General features: G+C 32.6%; 4 protein-coding genes across 4 annotated transcripts; 2 read left to right on the forward strand and 2 right to left on the reverse strand.

Moving 5' to 3' along the window:
* Nucleotides 1-2708: 2708 nt before the first annotated feature.
* TRIADDRAFT_23301 (uncharacterized protein) lies at nucleotides 2709-4059 on the reverse strand (the record flags this gene model as incomplete). Its single annotated transcript, XM_002111006.1, has 2 exons — nucleotides 2709-2949; nucleotides 3416-4059. 2 exons carry the CDS (start codon nucleotides 4057-4059, stop codon nucleotides 2709-2711), a joined length of 885 nt encoding a protein of 294 aa, XP_002111042.1.
* A 1653-nt stretch (nucleotides 4060-5712) lies between these two features.
* Nucleotides 5713-6690, forward strand: TRIADDRAFT_21981 (uncharacterized protein; the record flags this gene model as incomplete). Its single annotated transcript, XM_002110465.1, has 2 exons — nucleotides 5713-6135; nucleotides 6364-6690. 2 exons carry the CDS (start codon nucleotides 5713-5715, stop codon nucleotides 6688-6690), a joined length of 750 nt encoding a protein of 249 aa, XP_002110501.1.
* Nucleotides 6691-8701: 2011 nt separating this feature from the next.
* On the reverse strand, nucleotides 8702-9568 carry TRIADDRAFT_22374 (uncharacterized protein; the record flags this gene model as incomplete). Its single annotated transcript, XM_002111007.1, has 1 exon — nucleotides 8702-9568. The coding sequence occupies one exon, from the start codon at nucleotides 9566-9568 to the stop codon at nucleotides 8702-8704; it is 867 nt and encodes a 288-aa protein (XP_002111043.1).
* Nucleotides 9569-14775: 5207 nt separating this feature from the next.
* On the forward strand, nucleotides 14776-19145 carry TRIADDRAFT_54579 (uncharacterized protein; the record flags this gene model as incomplete). The annotated part of the gene is made up of 11 exons (XM_002110466.1): nucleotides 14776-14804; nucleotides 15410-16234; nucleotides 16419-16483; nucleotides 16641-16804; nucleotides 17042-17155; nucleotides 17478-17601; nucleotides 17736-17808; nucleotides 17911-17968; nucleotides 18401-18486; nucleotides 18739-18814; nucleotides 18954-19145. 11 exons carry the CDS (start codon nucleotides 14776-14778, stop codon nucleotides 19143-19145), a joined length of 1806 nt encoding a protein of 601 aa, XP_002110502.1.
* Nucleotides 19146-21569: the final 2424 nt, after the last annotated feature.

The raw sequence follows: 21569 nt of genomic DNA on the forward strand, positions 1-21569 counted from the left end.
GGTGCATTTCGAATCTATATGCTGGACTTTATCGTATGTCTAAAAGTCTTTAGAATTACAATATAACGATATTGATACAGTATTTCTAGAATGCAATTGATTGATATATCTCAGAAAATCTTTAGCTCTCATACCGAAGTCTGCGTAAGTAGATTTTATTTCTGTTATAACTTATTTTGGATATTCAATCTGAGAGAAGTTTTAAACTGGGAATAATTATGTGGCAATTATCCTTGCCTGAAATGAACGAACACAAACCATTGGATATTTACTTTAGAAACTTGTATATAAGATATGACTGATGAAGTATATTAAATGTTGTTAGGTGAGAATTAATTACCTAGAATGAAAGAATGGATTACTTATACATAAAGTCATCAGTATCCAATTCATGTAATAAACCTGAAGCTTTGAATAATGATATATAACAGATTACGTTAGGGTTAATATGCAATGGTATAGCACTATATCTTATATTCAAATGCCATAAGAATTAACACAATATTAATCTGTCGAATCTAAGACAGCATGTTCATAACAACAATCTCATGGATTTCTTAGGATAGGAATATAATACATGAATATAAGTACGAATCGTCCGCTGAAGCGTGTTTAATACAATTGTATGCCATAATTATATTAAATTGTTATGTAATACAATTTAATAATCACGGGGCATGACGGCATACGTATAAACCGAATGCAAACGTTACATCCAAAGATAGGAGTACAGCAGCAGTTATATCATTAAAGTTGTCAATAAGAAGCCAATGCGTGTTCATACGCGATATACATTATATGGATTTAACTACCGGATATAAAGTTTGTAAACATAAAACGATAAAAGCATCATAAATTCTTTGTGAAATCGATTTACACATCGTATATGATGATCAATGAATGATTTATGGTCTTAAGGATAAAATGTAGTAGTACACGTAATTAATTTTTTCATAGTCACGTACTACCGTAGTTTTGGCGTATAATACAGTATACGATATAGATTATACAGAGTCTAGTACACAGTTTTAACGAAGTTTGTAAAATGTTCGTATATTATATTGCTATGTAGGTCAATAATTTGATAAATTATAAATAAACCGCAGTCATCGCTCGGTCAAATCGGCGATCAACTGTAGTAAGGCAGTGTTACAACAACAACTAAGTTACCAATAAGCTTGATTAGGAAGATGTTTTACATCTACTAAACTGAATTCTAGAGGAAATTATTATATTCGAGTACTAGACTAACAAGTAAAATAGTAACACGATGATAAGCATGACTTAGAGACAGAGACTCTATCGAGCATTGTATAAAATACTCATGATTAGTAACTCTACAATAAGAGCGTCATATGCTAATAGAGACAAGTTATTAGAATTTTTCTATTACGATCAGAGAATTCAATCGCCGGCTGTTAGTAACAACAAGGAACCATAAATTGATTGCATTTCTGGAATAAAAGGAAGTCAAATAAATTGAAATCTTTCTGCAGGAGTGAGGAGAAAAGTCGTCGTACATCACTGAAAGGCAATGAAAACAAGTATAAAATTACCAACGAAAACAGTTAACAGTGCTGTAATAGTACGTAATTCTTGAAGGGCAGGGCTTTCCAAAGACATTCAACGTAAAATATCTTCATTTTCAGGATGACGTAGTTACAACAGTTTCAGTGCCGCACACTTGGACTATTGGTAAAGAGCACCAAGATTTTTGATACTTAGTGTACGGTACGAAACTGATGTTAGCAATGTATGATTATGTGGCACAATTTCTTACGTTAAAAAGAGCTCAAACGCTAACTTTCACATAAATCAAAATAATTTATTTAATAATTTAGAACTTTAAATTAAATCCAAGTCAGGGAGTTTTAATACGGTCATTAACTGATCGTTAGGTCTAGAAACGGTCAAGACTAGATATCGGCAACATAGTTTAAACCGATGTTGAAGTGGTGCGATTGGCAAAATTTGTGCCATTTCTGCTGGAAATTGTGCCAATCGCATTATTTCGAGATCGATTTAAACTATGTTACCGATATCAAATCTTGACTATTTCTAGACTTTACGATGAGTTGATGATTGTTTTAAAACTACCTAACTTGAATTAACTTACAGCTTTAAATTATTAAATTATTCAAATTTAAGTAAAAATCAGCTTTTGAGTTATTTTTAAAATAAGAAACTGTCGTACATAATCATGCATCACGAGCGTCTTTTACCTATTAAACTCATGTAACTATGTCATCCTGAAAATGAAGAACACAGTACTGTGATAAATAAGCAATTTACAATGAAAATAGTAGTAAATGGTATTATAAACCATTGGCCCATTGCCTACTGCATAAAAAGACGTGCACTACATTCTGCTAATGTGGTTTCTCTTACAACTACTAGCAAGCACAGCTAGAAGATGGGGTTTCGCTAATACATCTACTGTACATACTGTACGTAAGCAACTCGGTGAGGTACAGTAGCAATGTCTTAATGCATCATAAGTAGAATCCAAGTGGCATAAGTGTGCATCTAAAAAGTATTGCTTTTTAGGAGTTAAATACTGTATCAGACTCATGATATTATAATCTAATCTCGTGTTGAGATTTATTAGAGCAACTTAAGTTAAAAAGACATTATGAGAAAGATTCGACTAAGTATAAGTATTGTACTTACCACATAATAAAACACAAGCTTCAGTATGCCATGCTTGCTCAGGTCACTATCTTTTTATTGTCTTTACTATTGATTTCATGACTAAAGAACTTTTTTAATCTCTCTAGATATTGGCCGTATAACTCCACGTCGTTATGACCGGCTCCTTCCACCCATAAAGGCTCGACTGCGTGTAGACATTTCTCATACATTGTTATTCCATGAGAAATATCTACTACTTCATCTTCAGTACCATGAATGACCAATACGGGAGAGACAACTTTATGAATTTTATCAATGCTACAATACAATAATTCGACGTATTACAAAATGAAAGTGTTTCATGAAAAAGAAATGCGTGAGTACCTTAAACTGATATGTAAGAAGCTACTCTTACTGCTATAATCATGATTATAATGGTGCATCGTCTTATAGAAGGCAAAAATTGTATTAGTAAGTATGTGCTGGCAGCACTAGCACTGTGTTACAGAACCATATAGCAGTAGAGTATGACTCCTAACGTTAATTTTTTCAGTTCTAACGAAAATTCGCGTCAAGATGCTATGTGTAATGATTATAATCGATATATTTATATCTTAGTTATATATATAATCAAGGAAGTATTGTAACGTTAGAATAAGACTCGTAGAATTTATGCTGTATATGTTATGCAATTCAGCGAGATTGGCGATCGTAATAGCATTAGAGTATAATAGAAGGTATTCGGCAAATGCTACTCACCGAATTATTATTTTAATTTACATACCTCCGAAAGGGATCGCAGCAAATATCTTTATTAGTGTTTGGAAAAGCAACCCGTACGCCAGATAGGAGAGGAGAGTGTAGCACAACGCCAGCACATTCATATCTCGATGCTAAGTCAATCGTAGCAACGGTGCCAATACTTTGGCCATACAAGATTATGCTGTCCGGTGTAACTGCATAACGATTACGTAAAGCTAACCAAGCGGCATCGATATCAGCATATATATTTTTTTCGCTAGCTCTGCCTGTACTAGCTCCATAGCCGGAATAATCATAGGAGAAAATATTACAATTTAATCGTGTGCCCAGACCGATATAGAAACTTGCCATTTGTCCTAAATCTACGGCGTTACCGTGGCTAAACAACAGAGTATTACGGCTACTTAGCGAGCAACGGACCAGCATACAAGCGATTACATTTCCACGTTTAGTACGACAATGAAATACTTCGATACATTCTTGTTCACGATCTGAATACTGCCAATCTGCATTATCATTGAAATTTAGTTTACATCTTCCGTTACTGTCTTCAATGATAGAATAAGTTGGTTCTGGGGCCATAAAAGCTAGTTTTGAAACGATCCGAGATGGACAAGGAGGGCAGCAGAAGAGACAACAAATATCTGAACACGAGAGTCCGTTCATGTCGATAATGGTATATTTTGAAAGATTGAGTTCATACGCGTATGCTGGCTGTATTCGTATTGATTTACGGCGACGATAATAGGAATGCCTAGAGCTTTTCTGATTTCCCTTAGAAAGAAAATTTAAAATTTGCTAATTACTCTCTTGCTATATAAACTGAATAAGACTACGCATCTAAGTTGACCATAAAAAAATAATAATAATATACAGTACAGTGTAGTACATACGTACTGTACTGTATACCGGTAAACGAGTATACAGTACGCTTACTGTAATCGCTCATACAGTACAGTACATAATAAACTTCGTTCTAATGAGAAAAAGCATACAGTACTGTACTGTACACTCACTGTACTGTACAGTACAGTACGGTAGTTCGCAAATTATCCACCACTTTATGAAGTACTGTAATTTAGTGAACTGTACAGTACTACAGTATACAGTACCAGTTAAAAATATAGTATTCTTTTGGTGGTACGGAACAGTATCCTTTCTGCTTTGACTGTACGGTACTGTACACTGTACAGTATACAGTATAGCTGGCACATAATGTACTGTACACTGTACAGTACAGTACAAAACTAAGGAGTACTAAAAAAGGAAAGTTTTAAGAAGGGTTAATAGGGACGTAAAACAATCAATCGTTCGTTGACTAGTAATGCAGAGGCCGTTTATTTTACTGGTTTTTCAACTGTATCACATGTTCGTATCGGCACACTATTCTGTCCGTAACATTGACATTCAAATTAGCTGCTAAGTTGGTTTTGTGCAGTATGGTATACGGTTTCGTTAGTACTGTATAGTAGAATTAAGGGGGCTAATTTATGTAATGGGCGATTTTATCGAGCGGCGACTATACAGTATAAAATTATAGAGGCTGTTATATAAAATCACCGATTATATAAATTAGCCCCGTCGGAATGGCCGGAAAAATGATAGGCCTCCACATTACTTTGCATTGCCGGCCGTTTTGCGTCCCTGTTTCTTTCCTTTTAGTAGTCCCTGACAAAACCCTCTTTTATTTTATAGTACAGTACTGTACAAAGCATTGCTAGTGAAACCCATGAACGAAATATACTGTAATTAATTATTAATTTCGGTCAGTCTTCTAAAAAAAAATAATATAATAGTATTATTATTGTACGCGAATGTAACATAGGCGGAATTAATGTTGAACTGTTTTAGGGTCATTTGATATGTAATATATTCACTAATCATGTACAGTATCACTAGTATTCAGTACTGTACAGTACAGTAAAACAGCCATCTCAGTCTCGTTTACGGTCTACAGTATAACTACACCTGTTAGTACAGTACTGTACAGTAGTCCAAATACAGTACAGTACTGTACAGTACAGTACTGTAAACCACAGTACAAACAAATACTGTAGCACTGTAAAGGCTTTTCCTTTCTGTACTGTACATACAGTACTGTACTGTACAGTACTATACTGTACAGCTGTACTGTACAGCGAAACAGAACGACCAATAAGTTATTAAGATTATCTCTCGGTCGTGGTACAGCACTGTGAACGATACAGTACTGTACAGTACACTGAGGACAGTAATAAAGGAGTAACACTAGTACCGTACTCAAAACTACTCCAATAGTGATGACAGTAATCTTTAAAGTCGTAAGGTGTGCGTAGAAACATGGCGGCTGTCCTTGGACATATCGAGAAGAATCTATCACTCTTAGCTAATTTACCGCGCGTAGCTTTGAATAATATACGAGATATACCTGGCGCAAGGAAAGCTGCAGTACGTGTAGGTAGAGGTCCAGGATCTGGACGTGGAAAAACTTGCGGACATGGTCATAAAGGTCAAGGCCAGCGTAATCCTAGCAAACCTCGTTTAGGTTTCGAGGGTGGTCAAACACCATTTTATTTAAGAACCCCAGAACATGGCTTTAAGAATAAATTTCGTAAAGAATATGAGCTCGTAGATCTAGGAAAGCTCCAATTAATGATCGATCAAGGCCGTATTAACCCTAAATCACCGATAGACATGAAAGTTTTACGCGATTCTGGGGCTGTTAGCAAGAAAATTACCCACGGTGTTAAATTGCTAGCGAAGGTATAAAAAACCTACAGTAGTTTAGATCGTTTTAGAATTTATGCATATTGCGATGTTTTAGGAGCATCTTATAATAAAATTTTACGTAGCGCAACAATACATAATACAACTTATTAAACGGTGGATATTTGTATATAATGGATGAGCTCTTTGTTAATCTGGTATTACATGTTGTCTTTCAGTAAATTATATTAATACTGTATCAAATTTGCTTATTCAAAATTATAGAACTCCGATAAATTCAATTCAAAACTCGATATTGAGGTATCTCGAGCAACTCCGCTAGCTATATCTATGATAGAACAAGCAGGAGGTAAAGTTACTTGTGCACATTATAACAAATTGGGATTGAGATATCTTCTAAAGCCGGAAAGATTTATTGATCGATTGCCACCTCGTCGTGCACGTCCCAAACCGAAGCAAATGACCTATTATACAGATCCTCACACTCGTGGATATTTAGCTGATGAAGATGAAATACGTAAACTGCGTAAAATGAATCAAAGAAGAAATAAGCCGAAAGATTACATTGCACCCAAAGAAACTGCTGTATAATATAGAATTACATATGCATTAGAGACTAATACTAAATTTTATTCTATATAATATTTCTATGAATTCGTCTGAAATCTCAAAGTAAATAAACCAGTGAATCAGCCGTAATCCATTACTAATTTTATCTCCTTAGCAATGAAACAATCTGAATTTAGAAATTTGTATAATTCGCACAACTTTATTATCATCGTGATTTCCCAATTTATTTACTGTAAGTAATCCTGATTTTTATCAACGATAGATCCTATTTACTGTACTGTACTGTACTGTACTTTACTGGCCTATTTTAACTTATTTCATCATCGTCTACGGCATGCGTTCTCTGTACCTTATTAAAGTATTAAGTTTTAAAGTGCCATATTTGATACACTGTTCTTTAGAATCAAAATGATACTTGTTATTAGACAAGGAACTGCGACTTAATTTTACTTTACGGCATTAATCTGAGTGCATATTAGAGCATGTGTATGAGTTTTCTTTCATGTTCAAGTGATTCATAACCGTGGAAATGTACAGTAATAGTTAGTCTCATGCTATATCTACGAGTACGTATATAGTTACTTCAAGCCAGAGATGATGCGTAAAATTTTTATTTTATGAAAATTTAGTAAACGGAAAATTAGGATTTAATAACGAGTTTGAACAGTTGAGTTAGCACGATGTTTGTATTTTTGTAAGTGTATGAGTACGAGACAGTAATGTGCCGTTAGAAGTTTCATCACTGGTGTAAGTAAAGGTTGCGGTAGAAGGAAATTAACAAAACATCTCTGTCACTCTAAGTAAATTGCAATCATTGCTTGGTAAAATAATTAACTACAGTATACGCGTATATTATTTACAGTAGCAATCACTAGTATTGCTATGCGTTGTACAGTACTTGTACTCCGATAAACATAAGAAAAATGAATCAACCAATGTAGCCCAGCCTAATTTCAAGAATGATTTGCGTTAACAACCTGCTAATTACAACTTTTTTGGCAAACAATCCACTAGCTACTCATACATGCGAACGTATAATCATAAAAGTGAGAGAATTCCGATATATTTAATTGCAGAGAGTATACTGTAGTACAGTGAGGGTATGCCGTATTGGACCTCTTAAATTCTTGTAATTAGACTAGAAATTATTAAAGCGTAGTGCAGCTTTCGTATGTACCATATTTGTTAAGTAATACTAAGTATCATATGAAATTTGACTAAAAATTGTTTAAATCCAGTCCAACCTAGTGAGACCGTAGAAAGAGTTCAGCTTTGAAGCTTTTAGGGCATTGCAATGCGAAATAGATCCCTCCTCCAACTTTGATAATGTACAGTATACAGTAAAATATATTTTATTCAAGATTTAAGATTTTATTATTCCAAATAGCATAGCCCAAGCTACGATAGATGAAATTAGATCTTATGACGGGTGTATTCATCATTTTGAGAATAAAGCAGATAACGGTCAATTTACTTTACCTCAATTGAGTTAAAGTAGAGGGATCCACAAAGAGTTACATGATTACTAGATACGAGTATTCCATACTGCTTACTGTACGCTGTATACTGTAATGATACCATTACTATCAATCCATAATACGAGTGCATTTTAAAGTTATTGCGGATAAAAACAATTAAATATATGAAACAGACTTGCTATGAACTTATTTTGTGAGCTAGAGATAATTCATTCTATGACGCGATCAATTACTGCAGACAATGAGGTCAATGATATGAAAAGGAAAATCTGATTATTTTATACTGAGCTCAATCAATATAATCGTTCGTTTGTCGTTTCCAATTGTATAGTAGAATTTTAATATTACTGTAGTTGCATTAGGTGGGTAGCAATGAACGACGCTATGACCTCGATCATGGTATAATATCTGCTACACTGCCTTATTTTGATATATTTATTTATTAAAGCACTTTATTATACAATATATACAAATATCGACGTGCAGATTTCCTCTTACACGATACAAAGCCTTGCATTCTATGTAGAAATACAGTTTGTATTTACATCATGAGATTACTTCTGACTTAAGTATCTTCTATTTTTAATCAAACTGCTTATACTAACGGTTACAAATGTACAGCTAGATCTGATTTCATTCATATTTGCATATTCATCACTTTCGCATATTAATAATGTACGTAATTCAAGCACATCGCGAAATTTCTCAAATGCTAACTGCAAAGGATTTCCCCTTAGATCAAACTTCGTTAAATATTTACATTTCATTACCCAGTCATCAGATAGTGAACTTACAAAATTGTATTGTGCGATTATTATATTCAAATTCTTCATATACACAAGGCAATACGGCATCGATTGAAGTTGATTATGTGATATATCCAAATAGCATAGCGATGATAGTCGGTCTAGTGTCTTTGGTAAATCCTTTATCTGATTTTTAGCTAGATCAAGCCTGGCTAGGTTAGTCAAATGACAAATCTCTTCCGGCAAATAGGAAATAGAGTTTTTTCGAAGAGAAAGTATTTGTAAATTGTTTAACTTACACAGCTCCTCTGGAAAGCTCATTAACTGAACATCAACTAACCATAAATTAGTTAATAGCTGCATTTGACCAATTTCAGATGAAAGATGACAAAGTTTGTTGTTACTTAACACTAATGTACGCAAGTATTTTAGCTTCGATATCCCTGTTGGTAATATAGTTAACTGATTGTGATCGAGTACTAGTACCTCTAATCTAGCAAGAGCTGTGATCTCATCTGGTGGCATTATAAGATTATTATTATTTAGAAACAATTTTTTTACTGCCAACATTTTATCTAACGTACTTGGTAGTACTGTTAATTTTCTATGACTTAGGTTAACAAGAGTGCCATGTGATTGATGGATTTGTTCCAGATAAATCGTATGATCGTCCATCTTCATTAACGTTGAATCCGCATGGAAATGATAGTGTTATGGAATGTTTCGCTGCCAAAAAGAAATTTACCAAAGAAATTCATGGTAATAAATACCTTCGCCACATACACCGGGCCGGGGCCTCTACATGAGTGCTCGCTGTAAACACAAACAAACCCAGCAAAGTCCAGTTATGCAGTAATCTAGCAGCTGCAAAATCTTAGCTTTACATGGTAAAATACCTGTTCCATACGGATGACGAGTAAAAGAAATGGCTATACTGTACTGCACATGACAACATACGAGTGTTTCAGCGATGTCTATGTTTTAACTTTCCAGCTAGTACTACAAGTGAACCAAAAGTGGCGTTTCTGTGGAGAAATTGTACAGTACTCCAGTTTCGGGCCACGCCGCCACCGCACTTTACAGTGTACTGTACTGTACGGTACAAGTACTTTGCAGTACTGTACTGTACTGTACAGTACAGTACAAATAAATCCTTTCTTACTGTACTATGTACTGTACTGTACAGTACTGTACACTGAACTGTGAGTGGCACGAAAATCGGGCTACAGTCCAAGCAACTCACTGTAGTGTACTGTACTGCATTTTTTACGGTTTGTCAGCTAAATCGATCACTGTAGCTCATCGGAACACCACACCACGGCTTGAAAATGCTCTCGAAATTTTTAACGGAATATACAATGGAGTTCATATTTTTTATGGTTTCACTACATATAGTGGCTTTTGTATCCTTTTGGTTATGTTCTAAAAACTTAATAATGACATTGATAAATGAAAAATAGGTTAATTTTAAAAACCACGACGTCATCTTGATTAAATTAACTGTAAATTATAATTAACTTAGTACAGTACAGTACTGTACGTTAATTCTAATGCCTTACAGTACTGTACAGTATATTGTCTCATTTCAGGTTATGGTTAAGTTATACTGTACTGTAATTATTAGCTATCCCTACGGTTCGACTCGGAACGGAGTCAAACTGCAATTTTAGCCTTGTTCACTTCTTAGAGCTTGCTCTGTTATAATTGCAGTATAGTAAGACTTACACGAACTGTATACATATGCGAACAAAGCTTAAAATTAATGATTGCAATATCGATTGTACTTTCGCATCAATTTCATTTCACGGTCTATACTCGTATTATATGCAAATGCAAAAATGAGTTACTTTTAACGTGGTCGACAAATGTTAATTATAGGCGCTACTGATTTCAGATAGTTACTAAGTGAAGGATTTACCAGTGAGTAGCAAAGGCGTTCACGGCTATACTAGTGCTAGTATACACCAAATAGTGATCATTTGCTTATGGCTGCAACTTATAGTACGGAATATCAATTTACCGAAATTTGATTTGGACTTTAGCGTTTCAGCCTGGTTTGAATCGGGCCTTGTGCAGGTTTAAGATTCAATCATGGCTGATTCAAAATTGTAACGATGTTGTAAAAAGCATGTAACAGTTACTAGACTATCTTGTAATATAGTTCAGTACCTCTTAGCTTATACGCGTTTTGCAACAATAAGTATGAATCTTAGTTTTTACAGAATTCGAAGTAATTATTTTGAGATGGCAATCAGTAGATAATAATTATAATTATAATTAGCTCAAGCTTTTATGTGATGTTGTAGCAGATATCTCCTACAATATGACTACATTCAAGGCTGATCAGCTGATAGGATATTTTGTTGATCAAGGTCTATTTTGCGACTTACAGTGCTGTACTGTACTTTCATATTGAATTAAATTACTTTGCTTATCAATTACAATTATACATATTATAGTATCTTTATCTTGAATGATACTACTGTTAATGAAACTTCTTAACTGCAATATATAATAATGGACGTCATGAATTAGGTTTATTGGCTGCTAAAAATGATGCGATCGAATCGCCCTGCCGAAAAAAAAATGCACGGTTACTAATTGCAACGATGGATATTACTGAAACGTTTTAAGCGCGGTATAGCTTCAGTGCAATACTGCTCGTGTGAATAATGTACTATACGCGTAATGGGGAAAATACTGTATATCGAAAATTCATTATAATCATCATGTACTCAATAGAACGTTTATATGGAGTTATCGTGGCTTTGCATACGTAATTAGCATGTTGCTATATTTGCTATTTGTAAGTTTTATATCCAGTATGAGATAGCAAGCAATTATGATCGTTGTAAAGTTCTTGATAAACTGCGTTATCGCGAAGGTTATCAACTTTACTCGAGTATTGTATAATAAAACAGCATAACAATTTTATGCAGTAAAAGCTCTGAAACAGCATATTCATATTTTGCATATTCAATTTAAAATAATAGTTTGAATTGTTTCTGTAATTTATATCTTATAATCCAGCTGTCGGATATCTCTCATTTCTCTGCTTAAATCTTATTATTTTTAATTAATTACTTAATTAATTATCATCGTTAACATATAGCATATTTATGCATTGGGCCACTCGGTAACGTGCATTATAAATAATTATGACTATTGCTAGGCCAATCTAGGTATACTAAGATCGGGTAATGCACATGTAATACGTACATCAAAATTAAGTAGTTATCTGAATGTTTCTTAAATTTTGCTATGTTTGAAGGTACTATTTTATAGTTAGTACTGACATATTGCAATATTAAAAGACCACAGATACCGTATTTATATTCGGTATATTGGTACGTAGTAGTTATATTTGATAGAAAAGTAATACCACAACGTCATCGCGAAAATCGCAGGCTTGATGTTGCAAAGTATATAGTATCATTTAAAAAAACAGTATGAGAAAGATTAGACCTACCAGTCATCACAAATTACTCGATACTGAATTCAGTCTATAAGTAAAACCACCTGTTTAACACAGTGAAACTGGTAACTGGTATCTATATTTGACATAATAGAGCGCTCTAAGATTGAAGAATAGTTATATTTTGTAACAGCATACCGTACTCATTCGGTTTTCTCATACGATTTTGATAGTTGCAAATGCAAACTCAGATATTTTTAGTAGCTACATTTACGGAATTACGACGTGAGTCTAGTTTACTATACCCTGCTAAGCATTCTGGCTTATTACTATTGTACAATTCACAAGATCAATTACAAAAATGGTAGGATTTTAAGTAGATAGAGCTCTATTATTCTTCAATAATCTGATATCAATAGAATAATACATAATAAATGTACATTAAAGCAGGGTTGTATGAATACGTACTACGTTTTTGGATGTTTCTTCTTAGATAAAACTTCTAGTGTCTGCCTTTAGAACTGCATTAGTTCTTTATTATTTCTGTTAACAGCACTGCCTATTCGTTTTAAATTTTTTTGATAATTTACTATAGCTTAAATTATAGTATTGTTTGATTATCTTAAAGAGTAGAGTAAGTAACGAAAGCGTCGACATATAAGGTATATTAGGGTAATGAAAGTAAAGTGATCATTAGCTTTACAGTATCAATTAAAGAACATATTAATATCGTAACAAATATATTATCGGTAAGATGTATCTTGATAGAAATTAAACTTCCAATGACAGATTATTATAACAACTGAAGTGATTGTCTAAGGTTTCTAAAATGTAGACAATCAAAATAATTTAATAAATTGTAGCGATATATGCATGTATTGTATATTGTAAGTATATCAAACTATAGACTGTGAAATAATCTCAAATACCGACGAAGTATAACTGAATTAGTAGCTGTAAATTAATACTTTCTAAGAACTATTTGCACTGTATTATGGTCATTATAATTAATAAAAGTAAGGAGCTACAATTAATTCTTAATTTATATTAAATAATTTCTGATAAATTTATAATTCGTTACCACCAGCAATATAATGCAGTGTTTTGAATAGTTTATATTACATGTAACTAGTCGCAAGTTCAAATCTTGAACTGCTACTGGAAAGGGCATGCCAGAATGCATGATCAAATAATTGATAATGACTTATTAAATAATGTTATTAATTATTGTAATACTGTGATAAATTAATTTTAGATAATTCTTTTCAATATGATTAAAATCTGTATCGCAAATTATCTAAGGATTTAGTTCATGTCGAATTAATCATTCGCATGGATGGAACAACAGAAATATTTGCTTTATACTTTTTCTTCAGTATTGTATTATCTTCTGTACCGCTAATTTAGTTATACGTAAGTCGATTTTAGATAATGAAACAACAAGCGGTGTAACATTATCTATTTTTACGTAGGAGTTGCTTCGTTAGCTCATCCCGTCAAAATTATTAACCAATGGTTAATGATCTTAAAACAATAAAATTATTTGTAGGTTTAAACGTGATATCAATTAAAAAACCTACATTAAATTTAGTAATTACTGCATACGTAATTAAATATAACCATCAAAGATAGTAACTATTTGCTTATGAAATCATGAAGCTGTGCACATATGTAAATAAGTTGCCGCTGTAGGCTAAAATCTCATACTTATAGGATGCCAATTTTCAGAATTAGGAAAGTATTACAGTGGTATATTTATAAATTAATCAATGGCCCCATCGTAGCTAAACCTCAATATCATAATTTAGATAGCTAATAGTTATTCATAAAGCGAGTGAAGTAATCTTTACGGTTTACTTAAGGGGTTACGATACTATAGGCTCTCATAACTCAGTCCATCCTGTTATTGTTATTGTTAAATTATCTGCATTAGTTATATTATAGTTATTAAAATCGATATAAATTAGCCTGATTAGTTCGATAAAACATTAATTGGATATATATTATTAAAACGTCATCTATCCATTGTTTATTACCATAGCAGCGGTTACAATTGACGTAGTTCTCTTTTATTTTATATAATGCGTAATAATGACTTCGATATGCCCTGGATCTACTCTGCTCACATGACGCAAGCGTTAATAAAGGCATATTAACTTAATTGATTCTTTAACAATGACTTCTTTTTTAAGGTAAATATAGCGATAATATAATACTATATTTTTATATCAAACGACCTTCTGTCGTATTTTGTTCAAGAATTAAACTTTACATAATCACAACAAGGCAAATTTCTTTTGTTCTTCTTACATATTACAGTTATTAAGTTCTTTACCGCATCAATTTTAGTCTAAATTATTATATTTTCAATATCATTGGAAATAGTGGTAAATGATTATTAACGATACTGAAACAGCTTTCGCGTTGAAATTTTCGTTCAGAAGTTGCGTTGAACATTGAATCTATAATGCCAACCAAGCAGTTAAAGGTTATGAGGTAATAATCCTATTCCTATGGATCAAAAAATTATAACAGTTTCATATCTTCATTAAAAGGGATATATTTTAAAATCGTGCCGTAATATTTTCTTATGATTAGTTATCTCATCTTCATACTCAATTTAAAATTTCAATGAGTGTAGAGAATCAGTATCATTTAGTAAATTAATAATATTTCGAAATTTTTTAGAAATGATGTAGCACAAAGTTGAAAGATTATGATTAATATATAAGATTTCATGTTCATAGCCATAAAAATTGATACACATTAGCATTGACACACTAAGCTACAAGTGTCTTAAGACTACAAGAATACAGTTGAGATTTTATAAACATACGTACTTGTATCTACTTGACAATTCACTATTTTATATGTATTTTAATTACAATATCAAAGTTGATTTCAAGTTGTTTTTCGATTCAGTAATAAAAACTAGTAAATATTATAAACTTCAATTTTAATTAATTGATTGGTCTCTTCTAGATCCCTAAAAACTATGCTTTGTAGGATGTAAAGTAATATATACAATAAAATAGTTTATAATGAAAAGGATAAAAAATTAATTTCGCTACTCGCCTTTTTTAATTTAATATAATTTTCAGTCAACATAACGGTGGAATATCCGTTAGGAAGAAGCGATTGTTGGCTATAACCGTATCTAGAGGCTTTGAAGATTGTGGGGCTCAAGGTATATCCAATATGGCTAGAGCACAGACTACACAAGCGCGAATCCTATGGGCTATATTAACCATAGCAGCGATTTCCCTTTGCACTGTTATGGCAGTGGATCTTGTTCAGAAATACTATCGTTTTGAATATGATGTTACTTTGAAAATTTCTTTCAAGCCTCAACTAGATTTCCCAGTTATTACTATTTGTAATCTCAATCCTATGTTAAGAAGTGAGATGATCAAACGTCCAATATTTAGACCACTGTATGGAAGAGATTTTGAATCAGTTAACACTTCACAAACATCGCCTCTAGTTAATAATTCATCGCTAAGCAACAACACTGTGGGACAGTCTGATAGTAACTCATCAACCCCCTTACCTACCAATAAGGTACCGCAAGATGCTACCGCGGCTGCGGCTGCTAGTACGGTTGCAGCAAACTCGCAAGGAGGTACTGCAGCTGGATCAACAAAGGAATCAGAGAAAACAGCTACACCAACAGGAACTAAAACGTCACTACCGAGAGTTAAGAAATCACTGAGCAGTGATGTGAATGAAAATATTGATCGTCCAACTCCACCACCTGGTGTTCAGTTTGAAAATTTGGATAAAAGTCATGAAAACTATCATCTTTTCTCTGAAATTAGCGCAGAGTTATTTAATAGGTTGACAGATCAAAGAATGTATGAACTTGGAACGCAAGCCTCTAATTTTATTGCAAAGTGTACCTTTAAACAGAAACCATGTGCCGCGAAGTAATGCTTCTATTAAAAAAATTCTAATTTTATGCGGACTGCTACTTACAATATTGTATTCTAAGTAATCTCCACTTATTAGCCAGCCTGAATTTGTAATATCGTACTAACTTATGTTTTTATTTTTACTGTTCACAAGCAATTTTTCCATCTCCTTCAATTACCTTTATGGCAATTGTTTTAGCTTTAACACAGGCAATTCACGGGGGAAAAGAATTGAGTCAGTTAATTACCCTGGACCTTTATTTGGTGAGTGGCAGTAAACTGCTTATATTTTACTCAATTAATACTACATTCTTTAATATCAAAGTACTACATGTCTGTATCTGTTATCTATTCCATTCTTGATAATAACAGATCAATGATGGATTTAAGGAATGGTCTATTAATTAAATATTATTTTTAGGGTTACAGCTATATCTAGATATTAATAAAGCCGAATATATTAGTCGAGAAGTGCCAACTGCAGGAGTAAGGATCGCAGTTACTCCTCAAGGAGTACGTCCAAACCCTGAAGACGAAGGCTTTGATGTTCCTCCAGGCGCATTAACTTCCATTGGACTCAAAATGGTAAGAGACGTCCATTGCGTATCATGGGGATTGAATTCAATTGCAATCAATTAGAGGTTTCGGTTATCGTTTTCTCAGTATCTGCTATGGAAAGATATGATTCATAATAGAATCTGATGATTAATTAGGGCAAAAAAGTTACTATAAATTCCTTAATAACTATAAATGACGGCTTTTTACCATTTTATATGATAACCTATAAGAATGTAAAACGATATTACTACATTGTATCTTTAGAGAAATATCTCCCGATTATCAACACCCTATAATAAAGAAGGCTGTCTAAAACATCCCCCAAATAATAAGACTTTGAACATATATGAAAATGGTTCTGACCGTTACAGCTATAAGGTAAAATGATGTTGCAGTATATTAATTTTTAATATATTGATAGTATGGACTGAGATATACGGTAAACTTGAGTGTTTGAGTACATTTTAGATTACCAGAATTATCTATCGTTAGCCTAAGGACCTTAGAGCTTTTAAGAATTTTTACAAGTTTTAAAAGTCTGATGTAATGATATAGTAATCGTATCTGTTGCTATCATATTTATATGAACGAGTATATATTAATAACAACAAGTAGTTTCCAGTTTATTACAAAGTTTGGCTGTTACTATGATATATCAAGACATATATCAGTAATTATAGCAAAAAAATTTTAAATAAAGGGATGTATCAAGAGCTGTATTGCAAGTCTGCAGAATAAAACGTGCGGCTGCATAGCTGCAAGATATAGCTTCACCTCTTCAACCAAAGGGCTGAAAGTTTGTAGCTTAAAAAATGAAACGGAAAGTAAGTACTTTATATTAAATCTCTCTTCTATTTTATACTGTTAGACTGTATTATGTGAATAGATTATGGTAATAAATCAAAACTCAACGAAATAAAAAATGATAGCATAATTGTGTACGGTTCATTTTTTACAGTCAACTGTCAGTCTAGATTGCAAAATAGGTTCATCGCTGGAAAAATAAATTGTGGATGTGTGCGAGCATGCAAGTATGCATAAACATTGAGATAAGGACCATTTTGAATACATTAATAGTCAACGCTATCAATTCTCATGATATATGTACTTTACGTATGTTTATCCTGATGTAGCGAACAATCATTCGAGGCTACCACATCGCAAGCGCAGTTCCCATCGGAGGTTAACTTGGTAAGAATAGTGTTATGAATTAAGATTATATGTTGTTACCAAAGACATAAGGCATAAACGTATAAATAGCCAGTTGTCTACCAAAATAATGATTTATGATGGTTACGGAAATATTTTAGATGGTGTTTAATAGCTTATTAGTAGAATAAAAATAACCCGAAATACTGTTATCTATCGTCATACTAACTGATAATCTTTGAGGCATCAATTCGAGAATAGGGTGTGGTCGACCAGGTTGGATGCCTCATAAATACATATAGATGATAAAATATGAAATTATGCATACCATATACTTATAATCGTAAAATGTTTAAACCGATATCGTTAATTTTGTAATTTCCCTTAAGGTATATTTATCTATGTTAGATATAAAATATTAAGGTATACAATTATTAACTGTAAAAGTGTATTGCATTTTTCTACTAATAACAGGATAACAACAACGACTTACTGGAGTATTTTAAAAGAGATCTTACTAAGTTTCAACTTACAAGAAAGACTGTGACACCATTTCTCAGGTATCACAATTTAAATTCAAGTTTGAAAGATTTGTTATATGTATATCGCGTCTTCAGTGTCATAAAATTAAAAATAGTTAATTCTAGCTAGAATTTTTGTTACATATCAAAGATCTACGATAAGATTGAATTTATTTATAGTCTTGCAAGATATTTCAAGGTGCTATTAATTTGTAAAGATTGCATACAGTATTTACCGTCACGAATACTCTAACATCAGACATGACTGATATCCTGTACTATTGTTCTCAGAAAAAATTTGGTAGCGGTAAATATATATTATGAAGAACTCAATTTTGAAACCATCGAGCAAACACCACGCTACTCAGTAAGTAATATTAAAAACTAATAGCACGAACATGGGATTGATGATATAGCCCTAACCATGTATAGCTTATCACTTTGGAGCTCTATCCAGAAATTTCATGTGATCAATTTATTTAAATCAATCGTCTTGTTGCCACTAGGAAATTGACCTAGCTAGCGACATCGGTGGTGTCTTAGGCTTATGGATTGGTATATCGGTATTAACAGTGTTCGAATTTATGGAAATATTAGTTGATTCATTGCTCATAATATTTGGTAAAGAAAAGATTGCTAGCAGAAGAAATACCATTACTGAATTTAAAGCCCAGTTGCAAGCTTCTGGACTTGCATAAAGTACCCGCATATATCGTCGCAAGACCGATACTTTCATTATCAACCAAGATAATATTCATGATTAGCACATAGGATGTTGCATTTGCCAACGAAAAACTAGAACATGGAAATGTATCAATAATAATTTATTATCTCATACCGAATACGACATAGGTTACGGCGTTGAACGATGGTGATACCAGATTTATCGACTTAGAATAGAATAATGGATACGAAAAATCAATATGTCCATAATTCTATATACTGACTCTAGGTAGCGCTTATTTTAGTGATTAGTAGTTATTTAAACTTAATCACTTACACTACTGCTTATTTTTGTTATCGACACTTTGCTTTTTATTTACAAATCGTACATGTGCGATAATATAACTTCTTATTTTGTTAAAATTCGTAGAGCCAAGATTTGTATTGACGTTCGATCAGATATCAGATTCAGTACAGTATTATACGATAAGGCCACACAATTTTATATAGAAGCAGTAAAATTGCCTTAATAACCATGCAATAAGAATCACTAATAATATTGGTCGTTTTAAGTAATTTAATTATAAAGGATCTTCATGCTATAGACAGACATTTTCCTTAATCATTTTAAATATTTGTACAGTACGTGATAATAAATTTAAACCTTTTGAAGTAATACTGTTGACTGCTGGATAATTATTATTTATTAAATAATATTCTGGTGGGATGCTTGGGCTATTAAGGGAGCAGGATACGAATCTGAAGTGCTAAATGATATTAAGATATTATCCATATTATCGCTTGTAAATTTTAAAGGGTTAATAAAAATGCTATTTCCAGAATACGCCCAAGCTAACAGCGGGGGTGATGAAAGAATCTTAACCAATTCCATAACGAAAAATTTAACTTGATCTTGATTATACTGTACTTGAGATTGTAATATGACCGCTTTGTCATCTAATTAATATGTCAAATTCTAGTATGCGCAGGGCTATAATCTTTAGCTGACAAACAAAGGCGCTCTTTGGAGTCATAACCATACGGGTATAGCGTACTTGTCCCAAACAGACACTGATATCGTAATATATATCAAACAACTCCTTTATTAAAACTAGCTCAATAACGAATCAATGATAACATGTAGCAATTAAATCATTCAGATTTGTATAATACTCAGTTTGCTGAGTGCTTCGGCGAAGTGGAAATTACAGTATTATACTGTACAAATAATATTGCCGAATGAAATTTCTTTATCATTTCCATTTAGAAATATTTAAACGTCTATTTCTATAGTATATACTCTGAAACGGTATGGTATTTATTACTAACCACGTGGAATTGTAATATCGAAAGTATCAGTGGTAAATAAAATTTCTCTATTCAAATCTTTAATTAAAAGATACCGATAACGTGTCGGGTCTTACAGTACACGTATTATGGCTTTAATTTATGATATAGAAACAGAGGGTCAATTAATCTATATGTACGTACTATACAGTAATATTTGTTATACTGTAGTATGGCTAACGGTTTATCGTGTAAATCATGTTGCATTAGAAATTGTACCATGCATAGTCACACAAAAGTATCAGTCTCTCACATTTTCATTTATAGTTATTTCTATCACACGAAATTGTTCTTATAACAGATTAATGCATATTTTACTGTGAAACATTACCGTCATATAATATGTGTGATACGTACATATGCGCATATAATTATATATTATATAATTTGATAATTGGTATTAGTTATAATAAAATTTACTGTTACTGTAATTCTCTGTGGTAGTAATCTTAGATATTATTACAGTATTTTTATCGCACCGAAATTAAGTTATACCGTCCAGGTTTCAGGATTTGATACCAACTGGTATTCGGCTAATATCTGATCAATGATCTGCACGTGTTCTGGTATCTGAATTTTTATACTTCTGCTCGAACAGTTTTGTACCATTTAAATAAAAACGAAATAAGTTACGCAACTCCTTATACGTATATTACTGCAATGCACTAAACGAAGTGTAATTAATTACATAATACTTTGTAAAAATAAGTATGCACGATAAAATAAAATATATTATATCGCACTCATATTAGTTCAATAAATAATTATAATTTAGTACAATATGTGTGCATTGTATTAAGAGTAAGGTGATAAATACAATCACGTACTCGTGGTATATTAGTTACGAGACTATTAACATGTGTGCAATACGCATACAATAGCTATATTAATGATAATTATATCAGTTCAAAAATGGTAAGATATATAGGTGATACCTTTCATGAATCTCTATGAAGGTGTATACAATTATTTCAGCTTGAAAGTAGTAATAAACCACTGTCTAAATATTTACGACTATTACCAAAAAATTTTCGAGAATTACTGAAGGTCGGGTGCATCAAGCGGAATCGTGTAGATATGAATATAAGATGTGCATATATTTCTTACGGTGC

Source organism: Trichoplax adhaerens, genomic scaffold (assembly GCF_000150275.1).
Source record: "Trichoplax adhaerens TRIADscaffold_3 genomic scaffold, whole genome shotgun sequence".
Taxonomy (NCBI): Eukaryota; Metazoa; Placozoa; class Uniplacotomia; order Trichoplacea; family Trichoplacidae; genus Trichoplax; species Trichoplax adhaerens.